This window comes from Cryptosporidium sp. chipmunk genotype I (genome assembly GCF_004936735.1).
Source record: "Cryptosporidium sp. chipmunk genotype I strain 37763 chromosome Unknown contig_14, whole genome shotgun sequence".
Taxonomy (NCBI): Eukaryota; Apicomplexa; class Conoidasida; order Eucoccidiorida; family Cryptosporidiidae; genus Cryptosporidium; species Cryptosporidium sp. chipmunk genotype I.
This window is the reverse complement of record NW_027125584.1, coordinates 212,041-235,682: the sequence shown is the minus strand read 5'-3', so window position 1 is coordinate 235,682 and position 23,642 is coordinate 212,041. Positions and strand designations below refer to the sequence as shown.

The window sequence follows — 23,642 nt, the reverse complement described above, 5'->3', positions numbered from 1 at the left end:
TAATTATAATTGTACTGTTATTTAAGAAAAAAAACGTTTTTTAAAATTTCCCGTCGAATCCGACGAATCCTGTTAATAAGAATATCGGAAAGTAGGGCTTTTTTTCTATATTTGAACACCAGTTCCATGCAGAGGTAAGTCTACCGTCAATACAGGAACCGGCATCGAAAAAGTTATCAGCTCCACCGCCATCGAATCCATGTTTGAAAAAATCAACAAGAATTAGCTGTTTAAGGCTTAAGACTCCCCCAAACGAATTTTCAATAAATATCTTTAAGTGAATGCTTGAATTAGAAAGTTTATCTATTTTTTCGATGCACAAAACTATTGGAGTCAATATTTTTGGTACCTGGAGATATTTATCAATAAAAACCAGAGCGTTGGGTACTGTTCTGTCCCCAAGGTGAATTACTGATGACCCTACCCAGCTTCCTACTTCGCGCTGTACTTTTGATATAATTTCACACATCGCCTTATAAAGTTTTGGAGCTGATTGAATTCTATGAATGCCTTGACCAGTGTCTCCAAGCCTATATCCATTGTTTCCATCAAGTAAATCATCTTCTGCGAGCTTCCATAACCTGATCATATTAAATAAAACCTCGCGCCACATTGTAAGGCTTTGCAGTACATAGTGATATTGGCGCGAATGATCATGGCTAAGCCTTGCATTTGAGTTTGGATCGCTAACTAAAGAAAGACTTAGATCCTTAGATTGCTCTTTGTGAGGATTAAAGAAAGTTTTCAAGTACTCAATCATTTTGTCGATGGGTCGTTTGTTATAGTATAGGAAAACATCGTGGTCATTAAGAGAGTAGATACACATTTCAAGCTCCTCAACCGTGATATCCCTCGTCTCTTGAGTTTTATCAAGATTTTCCAAGCTTCCTGTGCTTGTAACTATACCAGATTGGTTGCTTATCTCCGTTTCTTGCGCCTGGTTTGACCTTCCGAGCATGAACAAACTATAAAAACCACGAGAAGTGGATTTCTTATTGCATTGCTCAGAATAATCCTTAGACGCATATCTCCTCAGTAGCTCTTTGATTGCCAAGCGCTTCTTTGTGAGTCTTGCATTAAGAATGTTAACATCATCAACCTGCTCAACATTACGTGTCGCTATTGAAAGCAATGGATCACTTAAAACATCCAAACAATTCCTACTCTTAAGAAATTCATAAACCGTCAGCACAGGCTTATAACATTTAAACTGCAAGAGCTCTCTGATGCTTTCTTTCTGTGCGTCCATCAACAAAAAAACTAGCTTACCGTAAGAGTCCCTCATCATCTCAGGGTTTAACATTTTGTATCTCCTTGCAATTTCAAAAACTGTTTGGAAGAATTTTTCATTTTCGCTAAAATTCCTATCCTTAATAAGCCTCTGACCAAGCTCGTAATCAAATGATACAGCAAGTCCACTCAAGATTGCGCACACTTGTCTTATCTCGTTTACAATCATCTTCGACCTAGATGTTGATCCGATATCCACTCTGTCAGTATATTTGCTAACTTCTAGAGCTCCCTCTACTAGTTTTAAAAGCTGTCTTTCGTTAGGGTCAATTCTTAATGGTACATTCTGGGAAAGAGTAAAAAATTCCTCTGAATTAGATATTTCGTCATTAAAATCCTGCAATGCATCTACCATTTCTCTGTCGCCATTCTCAGATTTACCAATCACTTCAAGCTTAGGGTTTTTCTCGTCCCTGTTAGTTGCAGAGGCAGACCAAACATCACCAAGGTACTCTTTTGCAATCTCTTCTAATACACCCTCAAAACTATCTCCACCTAAAACTCTGTCCATTATATGTATTATTTCTCTCTGACTCAAAGCATGGAGAATGTTTAAGTTGGATTCTTGGATATTCTTCACGTCATAGTTACCATTCACACTCCACTCATTAAAAGATTCTTCTAAGTCTTCGGAATTCTCAAAATTTGGCTCAGGGTTATCCTCTAAAATCTGCTTCAATCTTTCAGAGGCTGTCATTTTAATATATTGTACTGAGCTCCAACCTTGCAAACTTAAAGCTCAAAATCAATATTTCTGCATTCCAAAAAGAAACTGTTTAATTATTCAGGAATTAACACCTATATAGTAAATAATTTACAGATACTTAATAACAAATTACAAATAGAACTTAAGTCCTTATTTTGAAAACTTCTATCAAACGACTTAATCGCAAATTATATCTTGTTGTAATACAGTGATTTCCCCCCAATACCCGCCTAGTGTCAATTCATCGCCTATCAAAAAGAAAGTTTTATCAAAAAAATAATCTTGCGCGGTAATAACATATTGAGGAATCTCGGTTTGATATTCAAGTTTTTTTGTAATCACTGCTAATCACAACTGTTTCCTTTATTTTTGAAGCTAATGGGAAAATGAGTGCATGATACCGCCATTGAGTGTTGGCGGGTTATGAGATGTGGGGTGAAAATATCCCCGAATACAGCCAATATTGCATTGTTGATTTTTGAAAACTTAAGAAAATTGACAATTAATTTGATATGAATGTCGTAGGTGCACATTATAATATTCTAAGTACTTCATGATATCCAATTCTTAATTATCTGAATCTTTATTTCAACTACAGAAATGGAGAATAAAACTAACAGAATTCAGGATCTTATTAGGGAACACCAGAGTACCTTAAAATCACAAAGAAAATTATTAGATGATTATAGCAAGAATTATAGCGATCAATCAACAGGTTTTGAAGAAGATGTCGATAAAATAGTTAATTCTATTCTGAGCGAAGGTGGGTTGAGCGACTCTTTCTTTACAGGGAATGAAGAACAATTTAACGGACTTAACTTGGCAGCAATGGGTGATCTGGGTCCTGAGTCGCTAGAAGACAATTTAAGAGTACCTGGTTCTGTATTAAAAAAACTAATTGGAGAAGTAGATCTAAATATCCTTGAAACAACAAAAGATACATTTGATAGGGGAACTCAAGCAGACCTTATACAGAGTAGTCAATTGGGTTTAGCTTCAGAGCGCTCTACTGGCTTAAGGAATCACGTCTCTGGAGCGTCAAACAAACATCTTTCTATATCTATACCTCTGGGTCCGGCAGATTTGCACCAAAATGAAACAGTCTCTGATTCCAACAAACCTTTGGGAATGAAAGTTGATACAAACGAAGAAAGGTATTCCCCTTCTGGAGGAACAGTGAGTTTGGAGGAGAACAATAGTGAAATATTAAAAAGCAGCGAGTTTATGGACTTTTTTTCTAGAGCTTCTAGATTGATTGAGAGAGCTTTAGGAGAGGGAGCTGTATTCAATCCATTTTTCAATATAAATAATGAGTTTACTGAATCAAATCTGAAGTCTGAAAATGATGGATCTACAAAAAACCCGGGTAATATTAGCTTCACGTCAAGCAATGGATTACTAAAAAGTAGCATGATTTTTCAACACGAAATTTCATCCAACCGTCCTGTAATGAATATTAAAAGTCATCCAACTTTCCCCGAATATTTTATTGTGGCCTATGGAAACAAGTTTTCACAAAACTCAAGTTTTGAAGGGATGGTACAAAACACAGGAGGTGGAAATATGTTCGATTATAGAGGTTGTGTACAACTATGGTCAATTTCAACTCCAAAAAACCCGGAAAATACCTTTATTGCTTCAAGCCCAGTTCTAACCATTTCATTTGACCCATACTGTCAGTATAAGTATATTGGAACTAGTTACAATGGAGAAATTTTAATCTGGGATTCAAGAAGTGGAAAGATCCCTTGCCAGAAATCCAATAGTATTAATATTAGTGATTCTGAAGGGAATAATATTAGTGGTCACTCATTCCCAATTTATTGCATGGAGCTTCTCGGTAACAAAGGCTCTCAGAATATTATAACAATTGACACGGATGGAAAACTTTGTAATTGGAACTTAACCAATTTAAGTGAGCCGGTAGAGTCTTTTCAACTAAGAAAAACTAATTCAAAAGATGTCTCTATCCAATGCATGACACTTTCTAAGCTAATTAATCCAAATGCAATTATTTGTGGTTCTGAGGATGGTTCTCTCTATCAGACAATCATTAAAACTAATAAACCTGGTGTAATTTCAAGTACTTTTCAAAATGCTCATAATGGTTTCATTACTTCTCTCGACTACCACCCAATAAATGATTGTTTTCTTAGCTCTGGGGCTGATTGGACCATCAAACTCTGGACACCAAACCCACTCACTAATTCATTCACACTCCTTTATACCTTTGAATCATCTGAGAACTACGTCATTGGAGTAGCTTGGCATCCAGTACATCCAGGAATTTTTGCTGCAATTGATGCTGACTCAAAGTTAATCATATATGACCTTACAAATTCAAATTGTCAAACTCCTTTGTGCAAGATCAACACATCATGCTCTACCGCCGCAAACTCTATCCCCAATACCTCTGATATCCCTACTTGTATCAACTGGTCGATGGATGGAACCAGGCTTTTTATTGGTTACATGAATGGGAATGTAATTATGTGTAATTCAGACTCCAAGCTTTACCAACCTAATAGAAATGTTTGGGACTTATTCAACCAACAGATGGAAACATTTAAAAGCAATAACTCTGTTGATTTTAATTCAAATTTGGAAAATAAAGACGAAGATAATGTGGAATAATAAAAGAATTATCTGAAATATTCCTTCACTCCCAAGCTTTATTAATAATGAGCTTTAAATCCCTTGGCCTAGCAATTAAAAGGCTAATAATTATTTCTATTTAGCTTTATTGTATTTAATCATTTAACTTAGTTTTATTACTATATAACCCATACATTAATATTTCCAGTATTTTCATATAAATACAACTACTTAAACTAAAACTTAAAGCTAGCCAATATATATTTAATAATAGAACAATTCCTTAAATTCTATAATGCTAACTTTTGCCTTGTGCGTTCACATGCAAAAACTGCAAGTTGAGTGACAAACAATTTGTCTTGCGCGCCAAAACAGGTATATTATATAAATCCTTTTCATCCCCTCGTTTCCCCCACAGAGAATAAATTGCGAAGCTGAAAGAAAAATTTTATCAATCATTTCTTTGATAGATGTATAATAAGGAATATTAAATCTAAAGATTCAAAGACTATCTAATCAAAAAGGGAAACATGCAAGACCAAAATACTAAAGAACAATTTAATGAAACTGTGAATCCAATATCAGAACTAGAATCTCTGGTAAAAGACCCAAAATGCACTCAAGATTTGTCGGCAGAAGCTGATAGTTTAATTGCCAAATTAGAAAAGGATGGAGTTAATGAAATGAGTTTTCAGAGTGCTGTTGAAGAAATACTGGTCTTAGAAAAAAAATGCAGACAAGTGTCTGACTCAAACTCTAGCTGTAAAATAATATATAAAATTATTTCGTGGCTCCTGAAATACTCCAGAAATATCGATGAATCGTTATTATACGTTCAGAAAATTTGTAAGAAAAGAAGTCAACTTAAAAAGGTAATCTCATATATCATCCAACTATTCTTGAATCTCGTAATTAATTCCATAGTCTCTCTAAATCCTAATTTTGCAAAGTATAACTCTTCTAGGAAAACTATTGAAACTATGACAAATTTGGAGGAATCTTACAGGAGCCTCTCTTACGAAATTAAGGATATGGATGAATGTCTTAAAATTATCAATACTCTAAATGAGATCACACAAGGCAAAATATATCTGGAGCTTGAGAGGGCAAGATTAATGCTCATTCTTAGTAATATTAAGCAAGAGGGTAATGATCTGAAAGAGGCATTTAAACTTCTTGAAGATGTAACCGTTGAGACTATTGGGAACATGGATCTTAGGGAAAAAACCCAATACGTACTTGAACAAATGAGACTTTCCTTATTATGTAAAGACTTTGTTAGGCTCCAAATATTTGCCAAGAAGATAAATCCAAAAATTATCGAAAAATTCATTGACCTTAAAGTAATTTACTATCAATACCTTATCATTTTATGGCACTATGAGCAAAACCCGAAGGAAATTTCGATATGTTTTTTAAATCTTCTCAATTCAGTCACAAATTTTGAAAATAATGGCACAGAAAATAATTATGAAAAATTGATCAGTGAAATCCCGGAATATATGAAGTCTCCTATTTCTCAATACAATCTTTCCGAGAAAGTACCTACTATTGCTTCATGCATTGAAGGATATGTCATTTACCTTATTCTCGGTCCATACTCTACAAGCATTAGAGCTGAGCTCATTAAATTTAACACGGATTATCAAAAGTATATTGAAAGAAATGTCCAATATATTTCGGCCTTATTAAGCGATTATATTAATAATGAGCTCATTTTTCTAGAATCAACCAAAACATTCAACTATACAATTCCTAAATATTTTAATCAACTATCCAATTGCTTCTTTTTCTCAAGCAACGATTATGAAATGAATAGTGACGTATACTACACAGAATATAAAAGGTGCAAAATCAACCTTTGTAACAGAAAGGATCGATTTACTCTGTTCATGCAAAGAATTCAAGAGAGAAATATCTCAATAATTTCATGTTATTACAAAACTATTTCCTTCCAAAGAGTGCAAGACTTATTAAATTTGGATGGACAAGAATTACAACTTGTTGTAAATCATCTTGTTGAAAGAGGTATCTTTTCTGCAAAAATTAATCAACCAGCCGGAATTATTACATTTACTAATAATAATACTAATGGGCAATTTAACAAATTCCATGATAACATTGGAGAAATACTCAATAAGCTTGATTTGCTCAAAGATTTAATTTCAAATGATATGATGATTCATCAATTTAATTGTAAGGTCAACAATAAATAAACCAAAAAATAAAATTTTAAAAATCAGCCTTTTGTTATTTGAATATTATAAATTACTTTTTATATTTAGACTTAATCATTTCAAAATTTTATTCAAATATTAATTTTTTTTTTTTCTAATTTTCTGAATTTGAATCAGTATTTAAATCTAAGGCTTTCTCACGTTTATCCTTATCTTTAGAATGCTGTTCTTCCTTACAATTTTCTTCTTTTTTCATTGGATTTTTATACAAAGTGTAGGTTTTAGTTATTGTGGATTTTTCTTGTTTAATATGACGATTTAATATCTCTTTCTTTAAATTTTTATGGCACATCCAACTTTTATATAATAATCCAACCTCTATTGTGGATAATGCAAAATCATATATTTTTAAATGCCCAAATAGTCCAAATGGTGCAATGTAATTTCCTTTAGTTGATTTTAAATTACCAATACAGTCAATCCATGGACTTTGATGATGTGGTAACTCCAATACATTCATCTTCTTTCCAATGCATTGAGAATTAATATAAGTTGTTATTGTGTTATATTGTGTTGTATTAAACGTAATAACCATATGATACCAACCAACATCGACATGATCTCTCAAATTTACGTCCCAAGATAAAAATTGTAATCTATTGATATTCTTTTCAAATCCTTTATTACCTTTTGAGTCAAATTTATTATTTCCCCCAGAAGCCATATCATTTTCGTAAAAATTTGTTACTTTTCTTTGTATTGACCCTAATTCACCATTTAAACCTATTACAATAAACCCTATACCGTCGCTATTTGATATTAAACAATAAGGATGAAATGTTATCTCAAAAGGAACATAAAACCAAACTTCACATGACCAATTCTTACTCAATCTCACTGGTCTTTCTAATATTACGCTACCACCTTCTGTTGAATATCCTGATTTTTTTTCTAAAATAAAAATTTGAGTTGGGTCAATACATATATTTTCATTTGTTGGGCCTCTATGAATAGTAATAATACCATTATTTTTTACGTTTATTTGGCATACTTCATCTTTATTATTTTTATTAATATTTAAAAAACTATCAAGAATATTATTAATCTTATGAGTTTTAGTATTGTTAATGCTATTGTCGCAATTATTATTATTATTATTACTATTATCACTTCCATCTTGATTAATCATACTATTACTTATTGACATTATATATTTAAATTCATTATCAAATGAGTTATTATTCAAGAATGTTTCAATATAATTAAATAAAGGTGATTGACATTCCATTTCATCTAACCAATATGAACGATCATCAATATCCAAGTTTCCTTCAAATGATTGTTTTTTCTTCTTTTTTCGCTTCTCTCTTGTTAAATTTTTTAATTTATCATATTTATTTAAGTTATAGGATGAATTAATATTATATATATATCTTAATTTGTTGCTTGGATTTTCTAATACACGAAATTCTTTTGTAATAGCGTTATAATCAAATTGTAATAAAATATCATCTCTTGGGTTCCAACTACCTGCTTTTATTAAATAATTGTAAGACAAAAAATCAGTGTGTATTTCCATTGGTGAGAATGAATGACTAAATATTCTTGGGCATGTAAATATTCCAAATGCATTTTCTAAAAATAAACTATTTCCAATCATAACAACGCTTTCATGGGTACAATATGAGCTAATACCCATTATTTGTCCATCAATATAAAATTCCTGACACCACTTATATTGTGTTGATAAATTAATATTTTTCTGCATGGATTTTGTAATTTCCGTGAATCCTAATCCTCCCCCTCCTACTATATTCCTTTCTTTCTCATCTTCTGTTTTTATATACTCCATTCGTGGTTTACCAACAACTGTTAACATATGCCAACCAATGGGCAATTCTGATTTATTTAAATTCAATCCAGATGAATAAAAGCCTTTGTCTATATAATTAGTTGTGTTATTATTAATGTTACTATTATTATTATTATTATTATTATTATTATTAATGCCAATATTCATATTCGAACTGCGATTGTTATTATTGTCATTATTATTATTATTATTATTATTATTATTATTATTATTATTATTATTATTATTACTAATATGCGAAAAGTTTTTGTATACACCAACATCCATGTTTTCATTTATTATAATGTGTGAATCATTTTTGCCAGTTACTAACACTATATAATGATCAATATCTGAAGTGGACTTTTTCTTGGAATTATTCACTATCATATCCTCATCATTATTGTTTGAAGAATTATTTATCGTATATGAATAGTTTGTTAATAATGGATAATGAAACCATACCGTTATTGTCCAGCCATTATAACATTCCGAAATTTCTGATTTTTCATTATTTTCTTCATCAAGATTATCATTCAATAAGCTATTATTTTTTTTTTTCTGATCATCCTTATTAATTGAATTCTTTTTATTTCTATTTTTGTTCATAACTTTTTTCTGTAATTCAATTGGTGGTGTTATTAATAATCCAGAATTATTACTTTTTGTATTAAATGCTAATAATAAACATTCTGACATTCCTGGACCTGGAACTATACTTGGTTGATATAATAATGGATTCATTCTATATACTTGTTCATTATCTAATTTAATTTTCTTATAATCTTCAGAAATTCTATATCCTAATTGTGATGTTATTGATGTCATTTTATATTTCATTGATGATAATTGAATTTTATTAGATGATTCATTTTTCTCATCTTGAATATTTTCTATATAAGGTAATGGTTCATATACAAAATAATATGGAAAAGATCTTTCTCCTTTTAATATTCTAATAATTACACCAAATAATAATATTCCATTTTTCAAATTACCTTGATCTTTATCTAATTCTTCAACAATATCTCCATTACTTAAAACATTTTTTTTTCGATTAATTAATTCAATTAAATATGTAACATCATTTTGTTTTAGATTTATTTGACTGTATTTCCATATGAAAAATCCTATGGCGCCACTTCTCCATAATGTTAATGCCCAATTAATTGTTGATGATGTTAATTTATTAATTTTAGTAATAAATGAATTATCAGAATTGAGTGAAACATATGATTCATATCTCTTTTTTATTTGTTCATTACTTGTATGTACTCCATAAACTCTAAATTGACTAAAATAACCCCATTCAGACCCACTTTCTAATCCTCCACCAATTACTGATATATCACCTTTTAAACCATTTGGTTTTCTAATTGAACCAATGTATCTACCATTAACATAATATTTTATTGAACCCATATTATAAACAATATGTACTAATACCCATGGATCAAGAATTAATGGATCTTCAATATAATTAATAAATTGTTCAATATCTTGATTAGTTTCTTTGCAATAAGTACTTCTTTTTATCAATCCTAATTGTGAATAAATATTTTGCAATGTTGCAACATTAGATGTGACATATGAATAATTTTTAAATTGCATTTCATTCTTATTTATTTCCTTTTGATCATTCTTAATTACACATTTTAAAAATCTCCCATTGCTGTCCCAAAATCCAATTGTTCCTGTTGGTCTATGCACCGTAAATAATCCTTCCATTGCATCTGTACTACATAAGACTTGTAATGTTGGTAATTCTAATTTTTTCTTTATATTAATATTATTTAAATCACCTGTTTCTCCTTGAACTAAACCTATTTCCGAATTTATTCCATCAACACTTGCCAGCTCATTTTCATCTTCGTATTCTTTGTCTCCTTTAATAACGACAAGCTTCTTTTGTAATTTGCTTAGACTTGATGATGAATGGTTTTTGTCTTTATTAGAAGATAACATATCTACTTTTTTCTTTTTACTTCTTGCTCTAGAACTAATTCTTCCCTCCATTTTTGTTCTACTTTTAGTTTTTGATTTAGATCTTGATTTGCTTTTATGGTCTTTTACTTTTGAATCCGATTCTTTTTTTTGTTTAACTTCTTCCAATTTCTCAAATAACGGGGGCAATTTTACCCAAACTTCTATTGTAAATGATGTTCCTTTAACTTCTATACCTGGAGCAACTATTATTGCTTGATCACCAATAATATTACTTGTATCAAAATCAATATTATTATTAATATTATAATTCAAAGTACAAACCCCATTTAAATAATTAATCCTATCTGATTTATGGCTCATAAATGCCCATTGAGGTGATTGCGGTCCTAAAACTGATAATGGGTTTCCAGATAAATAAATACTTTTTGGATAATTTGAGGATGAATGCATCTTTCTAATTGATAAACCATTTAAATCTATTGCAAATCTTATTGGTAATTCATTCCAAAGCCAAGAACCATTTTCTATTCCTCCATTATTTGAAATTTGTGGTAATAATGTATACAATGTTTGTTTCATTAAGCCTTGGTCATTTTTATCAAATTCTATACACTCCAATTTCTCATCCATAATTTCTTCATCTATATATGGTAATTCTACTATTTGTGGATGATCCTTTGATAAAGAATCTAATAATTGAGAAATATTCTGCCTTTCTTTACTTTGAGTTATCCATAAATTGTCGTCATCATAAATATCAAAAGGAATCCAAAATATTGAATGTATACATGGTAATGCTGACGGAAAGATCATATTAAACTCTCTTTGTGATTCTATTGTCAATTCTAGCTCTCTTTTTAAATTCAAATTTGGTGTATTTAATGCTGAAAATTCGTGAATAGTTGCAACATCAAAGCCAAGAGGATTATCATAGAAATTCAAACTAGGATTAATTTCTCTATATAATCTTAATGCCTCTTCATTACTTATTACTCCTTTATATAGCAAGTTATCTGGTATTAATGAAGTCATTGTAAAATCTGCACTTAAACTTAGCCTTTTACACAATTGTAAATAATAAAAAAGCATACTTGGGCTTGCGTATCTATTCAAATTAGATACTAAATCTGTCATCATTTTTAGATTCTCTTTTGCTTCAATACTTATTTTTGTGGAAGGTGAAGCAGCAATAGTTGTATCTAACTCACTTGATTGAGTATTTGAGCTATTATTAGTAGCAGTAATATTGTTTTCATTAACTATTCCACTGCTATTACTATTATTATTGTCTGTACTGCTTGAACTTGTATTTGAAATATTTTTTTTGTTATTTCCTTGTGGTAAAGCAAAATTATTATCAAAATTCAAATAATTGTATTGTCTTAAATTTTCCATTCTTTTATTAGTTTCTTCAATATACTGTTTCCTATATTGGCTTAACCACGACTTTAAATCCAATACTCTAAGTAAAAATAAATTATATATGGAATTTTTAAGCTTTAAAGACATTTTGTTCTTTGGCTTCGCTAAATTAGTATCTTCATTAAATAAATCATTTTTTGCATGATTTTTATTCTTTAAATTTTTTATAGATAATCCAATTTTTTCAGAAACTGAATTACTTTTAGGTTCACCTAAAGAATAAAATCCTGACTCAAGTAAATGAGATTTATTATCCATATAATCAGAAGAAACACTATTTACAGTAGTTTCTAAATCATTAAGTAATGTAAGAATTGTTTCACTACCAATATTTTCATCTGGATTTAGTCCTAATAATAATTGAACAATATCCTCATCTTGATTTCTGTCAGATTCTCCGATCCCCCCTTTGAATCCTTCTTTATTAATCTCCAATGAACTTCTAAGTTGAGACCTGAATTCAGGCTCTATTAATGAAAATAAAGTCTGCAACACTTTATTACTTGTACCAGAGTTTCTTGTTGCTTTTTCAAATGCTATTGGATAGCTAGTTTCTTCTAAAACAGTTCTTGGATCACCTTCCGTTAACTTCTTTATAGACAACATTAAGTCAACATCCAGGGATCTTGGTTCATTATATTCCTCTTCAATATACCCAGGTATTGGTACTTTATACCTCTTATCCTTGGCATCTTCATTAATTAACGAATTATTTAATTCCATCTTTTCTATTCCAGTATCTTCTAAATTAGATTCAGAAAACAACAGACCTGTTCCCCTATTTAGCTTTAGTCTTAATGAAATAGGAATTGATCTTGGAATTCTAAAAAAACTATCACTAATATCCAAGATTAATGCATTTAAACTTAGCCTTGCAAGTAGTTTTCTCAAGTGTAAGGAATATAATGCCTCTATATTGTTGTTGGTTTCAATATTTGACTTCTCGCTCATATTATTCAAATTCAAGTCCACAGGGACTATCTGTTCCATACCCAGTTTCTGTGCAACTTCTGGGTAATTAATTATACATAGATCTAATGCCATTTTTAATGAATTTCTACTAACACTTTTTATTCTGTTTGTAATAGAAATTTGTATTTCTAATAGATCTTCAATCAATTTCTCCAACCCAATATCTGAAAATCCATAGCTTCTTAGTGACTCACAAATAAATACATTATTTTCAATTACCGTATATTTTCCACTTTCACCAAATCTAGAATCTAATGTTGCTCTTAATGCAATTGCCAACCCTTCCTGACGATTATCACATCTTTTTATTGCAACCACAACAGATACACGATCTTCATGTGATAAAAAACCCAGACAGTCTGTTCTTAAGTGCATTCTGATAAGTTGTTCTATTGAAACTTCGTCATCCACCCTTTCTCCATCTTGGTCTCCTATCTGACTGGTCTTATTCATATCATGATATGATTCAAGTGGATTCCCAATATTAGAAATTCTTCCATTGCCTTTGGCCCCCTTATTTAAGTGGTTAATTGAGTCAGAACCATTTTCAAAGTCACTCATTGATTTGATATCCACATTTATTTTTGATTTTGATGATAAAATCGATAAAATTTTTTTATATATCTTAATACCAATTACTGAAAATAGTATAATAATAATAAAAGAGTAATTTATCACAACTGAAAATATTGAAAAAAAACTTGTAGCAAAATCATCGTACCCTAATGGTATAAGGCCTCTATCGACAGAATTTATCCATGTTCCTCTAAGATTTTCAATTTTGTTTTCTATGTTAACATTTAGTCTTGGCAATAGCGATGCAAAAACGGCTGTAATAATTGAAAAACTTGACATTCGATGAATAAAATAAAAATATGAACTCCAATTCAATCTACTTGATTGCTTTGGATTCGCACCTCCTCCATAAGCAACTTTATGTTTTTGCTTTTGGTCCTCTGTTAGCAGTTCATCTTCAACGCCTATTGAAGAAATATCAACCTTCTGAATACCTGCGCGTGAAAAGTCTTGGTTGCTTGGTTTCACGAAACTATAAATACTATCTAAAGATATAGTGATTACAATACAAGAAAATGATGATAAAATTGGAGAATAAAGTGGAATTAAAGCCTCATAGTGTGAACCACCCGGAACTGCATAGTAAGCAACAACGAAATTAAATTTATGAACTGTTCCGATCAAAAGTATCACTACCAGGTAAATTATTTGACTCAAATAAGTAGTTATTTCCCAAACATTCATATTTTTATTTTCATATCCACTTGTCCACCATCCATATACTAGTCTCCTACGTTGAATTTTGTCATTTTTGGTATCAAAATAAATACAAAGTGAGTATATTGCAGGTATTAGAATATGCCAAAAGAAAAAACCAATAAGAGAGTAAAATATAGCAACCAAATGATCATGACTCCAACAAATATTCTCTTTCGCTATTGAAACAACCGATAATGAGCCAGGAATTCCGTTATTTGTATTCTGAAATAAATTCATATTTTCTGGCACTGTGCCAGTACCCATTAATGAACTAATTGGGTTGTGAATATCAATGTTAACCGACATGCAACTAACAATTGAATAAATGTTTCTGAGACTCACTGAATAATAGCAGAAAAATGATACAATAAATAAGCTGAAAAACCAAGCAAAAAATGATCTTTGAAATTGTAAACACTCTCCTTCCATTTCTTGACGTCCTAATAAAAAACCACTAACCTCTTTCTCTCTAAAATATCTTAGAATTGGGGCAGTAAAGATAGCAAAAACAAAGAGGAGAAGAGGTATTGTGGAAATAACAATTGAATATAACTTTAAAGCTTCTGGTCCATATCTATCAATTCCAAATTTTGATACTAAACATTGAAAAAGTGGTAAAAAAGAGAAACTCGACCCTAAATATGAAATTGCAATTGATAAAGATGGAAAATACTCGAACTTTATCACATTAGTCTTAATAAGTAGCCCCAGCAATTGCATATGTTGAATAGTTGTCCTTATAATTGTAATTTGAACGAGAGGCATTTCTTCTTCATTAGCAGTTGGCTCCAAACGCAAAACCCAAACAGAGTAGATAACTAAACCTAAAATAAATAAATTACTTAAAATAAATGGGATGAAATTCAATAAACTGCATTCTTTGCACGAGTTCATTTCTCCCAGGGTTCCTTCTATCTTTGCATACCCATCCTTGCATTCATCGCAAAGTATACCAACATTACCTTCTTTACATCTAACTACCACAAGCGAATTAATGCTACTATCGGCAATTACGTCACTATTCCTGATTAAACTTTCACATTGACTTTCTCCTTCAAAGCATGGAACCTGAAAATTTGCGGTTTTTGAACTCATTAAGGACATATCATTACAGAGCAAATATGTTGTCGAGTCTTTTGAGTATTCACTTAAATCCACACTATAACAGTAAGATGCTACATTCCAAAACCCTCCTGAATCAGGAGCTATTCTATAACACCATTCAGTTGAAGCACATTTAATACAAGTTTCATTTCTTAGATCTGTAGGCTTAAATCCAGGCATACAAAAGCAATCATCTTTTTTAGTTGAGCCAACAGCTGCCGTGATCTGATAATCTAAACAATTTTCGCAGCTATCTGATTCTATTTTTCCTGAATAAGCTCCTATCGAGCATTGGAAACACAGAGAGGAAGAATAGCTTCCCGGAAATGAATATTTTCCTTCTCCACAAGGCATACAACTGTTTGTTTCTCTATTTGAAAATGTACCGGATCCACATAAAATACAATTATCTTCTTTTAAAACATAGCCAATTGGGCAAATCAAAGAATTTTCAGTATTTATCACGGCTATTTTAATTAAAATTGCAAGAAGTATCACCAATATTTTTGTATGATGAATTTTTTCACCAATAACCAGCATCTTCAATTAATCATTAAATTTAATCAGCAAGCCTACTCATATGTAATATAGCTTTAATTACTCGATTATTTAGTTTATTGATTGAAACTTTATTTGTATACCGTTGACTTTGTGTTGCATGCGTAAAAACTGACCACATGAGGGCGCCAACTTTTCTTTGTGGTTCGCATGCACAGCACAAAAGAGAAATTTTTTTTTAATGAAGTAAAATCATTAAAATTTTACATATTAATATTAGAGTAAATGTAATGATCTACGGATTTTTTATATTTAGTTCCCCTAAATTTTTGCAATGGATGTTTATTTCTTTTTACTTAGAAATTATGTTCGAGTTAATAATAAATTGCTCAAATAGAATTATAAATTTCTCAAAAATAAAAATGATTATTCTGCTTTAGCTTAAATTACTTATGGCTAAACTTACCAGAAATATCATAATTTTAAGCGGTTACTTTTTACATGCATGCAAATATAATTGCATGCAAATATGATTGCATTTATTATTGCAGGTAGAGCCTAAATGCAAGTCATTAGAAATAAGAAAAAGAATTATAAATTCAAAAATGAAGCTTTCATTTTCTGTAGTATTAACTTTATTAATTTACATTGTAGGAAAGCCAAATGGGTGTGAAGCTGGGCTTTTGGATTCGATTGCCAAAGCTGTCGGTACATATTTTAAAGTTTTTTACCCAGAAGTAACAACTCCAAGGAAAGACTATAGCCCAGACTTTGAACTACAAGACCAATTAGTCGTCCAATCTCAAGAGATAATGAAGGGTTTAGTACATATTAAGAATAACATTACACAAATTGAAGATAATTGGGCTGGAATTAAAGAATTTGCGGAACTTAGGCGTAACCCAAAGAACATTTTTGCAGAAAATAGTTTGGGTATAGTTGACAACTTATCAGATGTTATTTCAAAAATGTCATTATCATCAGCATTCAAAAATATGGAAGCACCAATCGTATTTTTGGAGCCACCTTCTGTCGCAATCAAACAAGAAGAACAAACTGGAACCCCATGCATGACATGCGTTGGAAGACTTAGCTTATCTCAATCAGAATTTAGAATATTTAAGTCTGAAATTAATAGATTGAAAAGAGTTCGTGCTAAAACTTTACAGGAAGCAAATCAAGAATTGCTCGAAGCTGAAGCCCTTGCCAAAGAAACATTACAGCAAAGATCAAAAATTGTTGAAAATATTCAAAAGTTATCTAGTGTGATTTCTTTGAATGATGGAGTTTATGGTGCAGATAACGTCGAGCTCAAGTTCCTACAGTCAGATTTAGCAATTGCTGAGCAAAAACACGCAGCATTACTACAAAAGCAAAAGGACTTAGCAAAGAAGATCCAAGAATTGAGCTCAAAAAAAAAGAGCTTCTGGAGAAAGTAACATTAATGAGAATTAAACAAATATATACATATATATATATATATATTTATTTACTAATATATCTAACTGAGCATGAATTAACTAAATGATTAACTGCCTAATATGTTGTTCAAGGATTGAAAATCGAGCATTCCTAGCAGTATCTCTAGAGCCTGATCCGCGAACTATCATACCATCCTTAAAATTCTCCATATAACAACTACCATCAGTGATTGACCAGTTTGTACAGTCACCGCCCATATTTACAACCTGTAAAGATAAGCCAAGAGGCTTTAATAGCAAATTCCATACATCAAGCATACTTGCAGTTCTGCAATTGAAAGAATTTAATTTTATGACTCCTGTTATCTTATTCACAATAATTATTGGATTTGAATCCAGTAGAACTTGAAGCGTGAAGTCTTCATCTTTGTGCTCAAGACGGATCATTTTTATTATTCTTTCACGCTCATCCAAATTGGATAATTCACAGTATTTATCAGGTATACTATCATTTGCGTTTAATTCAGTTCTCATTTGAAAGTCTTTTTTCCTTCTCATATGCAAAGATTGTGATTTACCTTCTTTTCTATATGCACCTCTGTAAGAGCCAGTGGTATTACTTCCTCCGAAAGGGGTCTGGACTAAACCGTTACTCCGCTTGTTACCAAATTTTCTGTCCAAATAAACTATTTTTCTATTCTTCATCACGGGCTTTCCTCGGTTCATGCTTTTTTTAATTGGCTTGTTAATATTCGGTTTTTTTGGAGCTTCTTTTCTGATGAGATCATCCAGAGAGCAGTTCATTCCAACATGATTTTTATTTTCACCACCCTCCATTGTGACTACAATCGAATTCTACTTCTCCAAAGCAAACTTTTAAGTTGTTTGTTATTGATATTTCCGTACCAGTTTTTATTTATCGGTAGCGCCAATGCAACTACGGTATTTACCGCCAATTCCTTTTTTTAAATTGTTTAATAAACTAAAGAACAATTTATCGAGCTCCACCCAGAATACATCAAAATCTTTAACTATGACTTTTTTTAACCAAACTGATTTTTCCAGTGAGACTTTATTTGATGGATAAAACATGTGCTGTGGCGCCAAAATGGCATGAGAATTTGTGGGGATGAATGCGTAATAACACGTAATGCTAATTAAAAAAATGGAGGTAAGTTGGTAAAGAAAAAGGATTTATATATTAATTTTTGGTCATTATTCGAACATTGGAAAACCTTAAGTTTACATTGTTAATATGATATGCAAGGCCTATAAAATTATTTTCCAACAACTATGCAAAAACAAGTCATGCACAAAAACCAATTCATCCAAGAAGAATATGAGGAAATTGAAGAAATAGGAAGGGGGTGTTTTGGAACAGTTCATAAAATTAGAAGGAAGTCAGATGGAAGGATATTCGTTTGGAAAAAAATTTGTTATGAAAATATGACACAACAAGAAAAAATACAGATAGTCAATGAAGTAAATGTGCTACGAAAATTGAACCACAGAAATATAATTAAATATATTGATAGGATTATTGACAAACAAAATCAACAGATCTATATTGTAATGGAATATTGTGATGAAGGAGACCTCGGGAATATTCTCAAGAAAAAAAAAAAGTTAGGATTAAGTATTGTTGAGGAAGATGTCATCTCCATATTTATTCAACTTCTAGACGCACTAAACTATTGCCACACTCGTAACAATAGAGTATTACATAGAGACATTAAGCCCCAAAATATTTTTATGATAGCTTCATCATCGTCTGAACTTGTAAATAAAATACAACAAGGCTCAAGAATTAATAGAGACTTCGGCAAACTTGAACAAAAGACTGCGATTGTCAAGTTGGGGGATTTCGGGCTTGCAAGATATTTATCTGGAAGAAATCAACTAGCAACCACCCACGTCGGAACCCCCTATTATATGTCTCCGGAAGTTTTGGGGAAGGGTGAGTATGATGAGAAAAGTGATATTTGGTCGTTAGGCTGTTGCATATATGAAATTTTAGCAGGCAGACCTCCATTTTATGCTAGGAGCTATGATGAATTAAGAAAGTATGTCAAGGATGGTATAGTTCCGGATTTACCGAAGTGTTACTCTAGCGAGCTCAATTCAGTACTGAAACTAATGTTTGAAAGGGATCCACATAAAAGGCCATCTGCAGAAGAAATCTTTAATCTAGATTTCATTAAGTATAAGACTTTAAGGCTTTCATCAAAGCTGGATTTATATTTTTTAATGTATGAATATCAAAAAATTCTCAGTTATAACCACTATCTGGAATCATTATTAAAAAGTGACAAAACCTCTGGAAAGAAAATAACATCAGACGAATCTGCTCTGGACGCATCCATCGACTCATCTGCTAGTACTGGAATAGCATGTTCAAACAATGAGAATGCTAGCCAGAATACTGTTCAGTCATTTAGCCAAGAATACAGAAGACTTTCAAATCAAGGTGTTGTTTCACGAAAAATAGAACGCACAGAGAATTCTTTGGGAAAAGAAAATGAAAAGTTATCTTACATTACACCAAAGAGAAAAACTTCTATGTACAATTTTGGATTGCAGGACGTTCCTGGATCTGCAGATATATTTTGTAAGTCAAATTCAAAGGCATGTACGCACTCACCTGTTACTGCCCCAACTAGATTAAACGGTCATAAAGACAATTATTATCCGAAAAATCAGAACGCCCCTGATCCTAAGGATCAAAACTTTTATCACGTCAGGAGGCCATCAATCACAGAAAATGAGAGAAATGTTGAAGAAAGCATTCAGACACCAGCCTGTTCAGGCATTTCGAGCAATTCATCAAACTCTAGTATAAATGAAAGTCGTGTAAAAAGGAGTACAACAGCTTTCAAAAAAGGGGACGACATCATTTTCGAATCAGAGCAGAGGCTTTCACGTTGGATACAAAGATTCCACTCCAGAAACAAAAGTTCCATCTGATAATGGCATATAATTTGCAGTCAAATTTTGATCAGAATTGTATTGCAAGAATTGAGAGAGCAGCTCAATTCTAAAAAGCAATTATAAGTGAGAATTATCATTTGGATGCGGATTTTTTAAAATAAATAACACGAAATTGGACTCAAATTAATTGTTTAAATATATTGACGATCGCTGCACCCAATTAAGATCTATATTTAGGCGGGAACTCTCCTCTGGCCAAATTACTAATTTAAGGTAAACGACAACAGGGGGTTTAAAAATTGTAAGTTCAGAACTCAAGAGAAACAAGTTATTAGTAGCTATACACAATATTACCATTCGGATACCAGAGGTTCAAAGTCAAGTATATATTTGATCAGTTGGTGTTTTGGAACTTTGGATGTGTTTTGAAAGCTTGTTTAGTTGGTTGCTCAAATATAATTTGCTAAAAATTCAAATTAATTGGCTAACTGGCTTGGAGGAATAGGCTAGATATAATTTGTTTATATAGAAGATGTTTACTTACTCGGTCTTAGGATTTAGCTACAGAGCGGAGGAGACACCATTTACTAAGAAACTCAAGTATGCGCTCGCCTTTATCTTGGTTTTGCAGTTCATTATAGTGTTAATGAGAGTTGTGACTTTTACTGATGTCATAAGCACTTTTTTTGAAGCATGGATGATATATTTGGGCTATGTGGTATATACTGAAAAGTCTCCATGTGCATTTTTTTTATATATTACTATATCATTTGTGAGAGGAGTCTTACTACTGTTAATAGCATTTGAATGGATAAAAAGGAATACGTTTATATTTTCAGAAAGTAAATTAGTCGATAGATTAAGAGTTGTAATCACTATAGCTACACCAATACTTTCGCTTCTCGCATGTATTGTTAGCTATAACATATTCAAGAATATTCATTTTGTCGAAGAAACCGATGAACTATTGAACCAATTTATAAATCCGTGGAATGGATCAAACACAGGGGCTTTAGCTGCGGAAAATGCAGAAAATGGGGCCAATGATGCAGGAAATCCTGGTAGAACAAACGTTAATATAAACAGTACTAGTATGCATTCACCTATAATGTATACTCCATTCACAGGGAAATCATATAAGCTTAGTGACATTTCATCATCATCCAATTCTATGGCTGGTCAAGCTTGTAATTACCCAATATATAAGGGGACCTAAATTGGTTCCATGCTTTAGACAATTTTAGCATTCATCAATTTGAGGATTATTTATTTAAATTCTATTCTAAATGCATGAAAGATTATTTTAATTTTCCTAAATTATAGTGAATTATGATATAGAGAGGTTTTTATATATAAATAATATGTACAAAATATGTTATTTATCCTCGAGTGGAGGGTAAATGTTCAAAAACTCAAATTTATTTGTGTTGGGTAAGCTGCAGCTATGTGCTTCCGTGTCACAACTTTGAATTAGATACTCAATATTACTGATTGATAATTGGGAATCTGAGAGCTCATTTAAGCGATCTAAGTGTATTCTTTTGTAAAGTCTGTCGCATCTCCATCTAATTATAGGATCTTTGATACTTTTTTCAGATTCATCAATTCCATTATCTGGATCTAAGTCAATAAGAATTTTTTCCTTGTAGTCATTAAATTTACAAATAATTTTAGAATTTAAGCTCTTTGAAGAGTACGAGTTTAGATCAATAGGGTCCAAATATAATAATTTTCTTTCAGTTGTGAAGTTTGGAAAATTTATATTTCTTATTGTAATAGAATCCAAATCTTCATTGCTATCAGAGTTCGAGTAATTATGAATGAAAGAGATATATTTATTAAATGTTTCATCATCAATGAACTTCGTAACAGTTTTACTTTCTTCGATTCTCCTTTTCTTAGAGTCACATCTTTCCTCAGTGGGAGATCTTGTGATTCCAAGCGACGGCGTTAGTTTCTCCGGAGGAATAGAAATATCAATACAGTTTTTATTCTTCCAGCTTTGCCAAAGAAATTCATATTTAATCATCAAATTAATAAAAAGTGTTACAGAGGACAAGCTCTTATTTTTTAACTTATCAACAGATCCTAAACATCTTTTTAAAAGAGGAACCATTTTATTATACATGTACTCGCATGCATGCTTACACCCATCAATTACTTGAGTTAGTTGGCAGCATACTACAAAGGAGAATCTGTATGAAAAATTAATTCTGAAATAAAATGATTCCAAGCTTGAAGGAATTCCTTCTAAAGTTGAGACTAATATTTGGAAATGGGCTACTGGGTCCTGGATGTCCACATATTTATAATCCTCAAAGTACGAGACAACTACTTCAATATCTTTGTATATATCATCAATTTGTTTTTTTTTGTTAGAAGACAAAGTTTCTGAGTTATCAATCATTGAATTCAAAAAATCGGTTGATGTTTGGAAAAAGTTATCAACTCTTTTATAAGCGTCAAATACACTCTTAACAAATTTAGCAGGATCTAGAAGATGTTGAAAGTCACTCTTGATTAAATCAGAATGGCAATCTTCTTTCTCCTTTGACATTTCTCCCTCTTCTTTGTCTGTATCATTATCTGAAAGAGTCTCAAGGTCATCTATTAAAGTAGCGGCTTCAATGATGCTTTCCATTTGTTTGTCAATGTTAAACGAGTAGTAGGCTCTGGGAGTAAAGGCTTTCCTACATATACCTGCCTGGTTGGCTGGAAGTATTGAAAATACAAAGCTTCTAAGCATCCCAGCCTCAATAAAACAACGATAGCCAATAAGCCTTCTAGTAATTACTTTTAACAAACCTACAAATTTTGCCTGAGCAAGTTGCCGTTGAGCAGCTACAGAGGGAGAAAGATCACTTCCAGGAGTCGATTGGGCAGCACCTTCCTGGCTCGACCCTCTTTTATCAAACGGAATACTGGGATTCGAAATTGACCAATTAAACTCCTCAAAACATCCACAAATCCACTTGGTAAATGCTACCAATCCATGGACTTTGAAAATGCTAGAAATATCCAAAATTATGTCAAGCCAAAATACAATATCAAAATATCCACTATTAACTAAGAATAACGTGCTTGTAGATAAAACTAAAATTTGTCTATCTTTTTTCATGTTAACTTTGTTCTCATCACCAGGCTCCTCCCTCTTTATTAGCACTAGCATAATTGAGTGAATAATATCGGTCTTTGATATTTCAATTTTTGATAACTCCTCTGAAAACTTTTTAATCTTTTGTCTATTTAACTCAAGAACCTGGTTTCCCTCATTCCAAAATATACAGTCAGAGATATATTCTTCGAGTAAAGCCTCCAGTTTCTCGCTACACGGAATGATATTTTCCAAGAACTCACTTGAAGAAAACTCCATCTCACCTTACATGTGTCGTAAAATTGAACAGATTCGCCTTTTTTTTAAATACTTAAGGATCACAAAGATAAATTTGTGCTAG

General features: G+C 31.5%; 9 protein-coding genes across 9 annotated transcripts; 5 read left to right on the top strand and 4 right to left on the bottom strand.

Moving 5' to 3' along the window:
• Positions 1–40: 40 nt before the first annotated feature.
• On the bottom strand, positions 41–1,987 carry ELE39_000914 (adenylosuccinate lyase; the record flags this gene model as incomplete). Its single annotated transcript, XM_067343954.1, has 1 exon — positions 41–1,987. The coding sequence occupies one exon, from the start codon at positions 1,985–1,987 to the stop codon at positions 41–43; it is 1,947 nt and encodes a 648-aa protein (XP_067202673.1).
• A 609-nt stretch (positions 1,988–2,596) lies between these two features.
• ELE39_000913 (dynein intermediate chain) lies at positions 2,597–4,630 on the top strand (the record flags this gene model as incomplete). The annotated part of the gene is made up of 1 exon (XM_067343953.1): positions 2,597–4,630. One exon carries the CDS (start codon positions 2,597–2,599, stop codon positions 4,628–4,630), a length of 2,034 nt encoding a protein of 677 aa, XP_067202672.1.
• A 491-nt stretch (positions 4,631–5,121) lies between these two features.
• ELE39_000912 (Rpn5 like 26S proteasomal regulatory subunit 12) lies at positions 5,122–6,807 on the top strand (the record flags this gene model as incomplete). Its single annotated transcript, XM_067343952.1, has 1 exon — positions 5,122–6,807. One exon carries the CDS (start codon positions 5,122–5,124, stop codon positions 6,805–6,807), a length of 1,686 nt encoding a protein of 561 aa, XP_067202671.1.
• Positions 6,808–6,922: 115 nt separating this feature from the next.
• ELE39_000911 (extracellular membrane associated with a signal peptide) lies at positions 6,923–15,880 on the bottom strand (the record flags this gene model as incomplete). Its single annotated transcript, XM_067343951.1, has 1 exon — positions 6,923–15,880. The coding sequence occupies one exon, from the start codon at positions 15,878–15,880 to the stop codon at positions 6,923–6,925; it is 8,958 nt and encodes a 2,985-aa protein (XP_067202670.1).
• Positions 15,881–16,443: 563 nt separating this feature from the next.
• ELE39_000910 (uncharacterized protein) lies at positions 16,444–17,277 on the top strand (the record flags this gene model as incomplete). Its single annotated transcript, XM_067343950.1, has 1 exon — positions 16,444–17,277. The coding sequence occupies one exon, from the start codon at positions 16,444–16,446 to the stop codon at positions 17,275–17,277; it is 834 nt and encodes a 277-aa protein (XP_067202669.1).
• Positions 17,278–17,358: 81 nt separating this feature from the next.
• Positions 17,359–18,096, bottom strand: ELE39_000909 (uncharacterized protein; the record flags this gene model as incomplete). Its single annotated transcript, XM_067343949.1, has 1 exon — positions 17,359–18,096. One exon carries the CDS (start codon positions 18,094–18,096, stop codon positions 17,359–17,361), a length of 738 nt encoding a protein of 245 aa, XP_067202668.1.
• Positions 18,097–18,552: 456 nt separating this feature from the next.
• ELE39_000908 (kinase domain-containing) lies at positions 18,553–20,223 on the top strand (the record flags this gene model as incomplete). Its single annotated transcript, XM_067343948.1, has 1 exon — positions 18,553–20,223. The coding sequence occupies one exon, from the start codon at positions 18,553–18,555 to the stop codon at positions 20,221–20,223; it is 1,671 nt and encodes a 556-aa protein (XP_067202667.1).
• Positions 20,224–20,719: 496 nt separating this feature from the next.
• Positions 20,720–21,403, top strand: ELE39_000907 (membrane associated; the record flags this gene model as incomplete). Its single annotated transcript, XM_067343947.1, has 1 exon — positions 20,720–21,403. One exon carries the CDS (start codon positions 20,720–20,722, stop codon positions 21,401–21,403), a length of 684 nt encoding a protein of 227 aa, XP_067202666.1.
• A 159-nt stretch (positions 21,404–21,562) lies between these two features.
• ELE39_000905 (uncharacterized protein) lies at positions 21,563–23,560 on the bottom strand (the record flags this gene model as incomplete). Its single annotated transcript, XM_067343945.1, has 1 exon — positions 21,563–23,560. The coding sequence occupies one exon, from the start codon at positions 23,558–23,560 to the stop codon at positions 21,563–21,565; it is 1,998 nt and encodes a 665-aa protein (XP_067202664.1).
• Between the last annotated feature and the right edge of the window lie 82 nt (positions 23,561–23,642).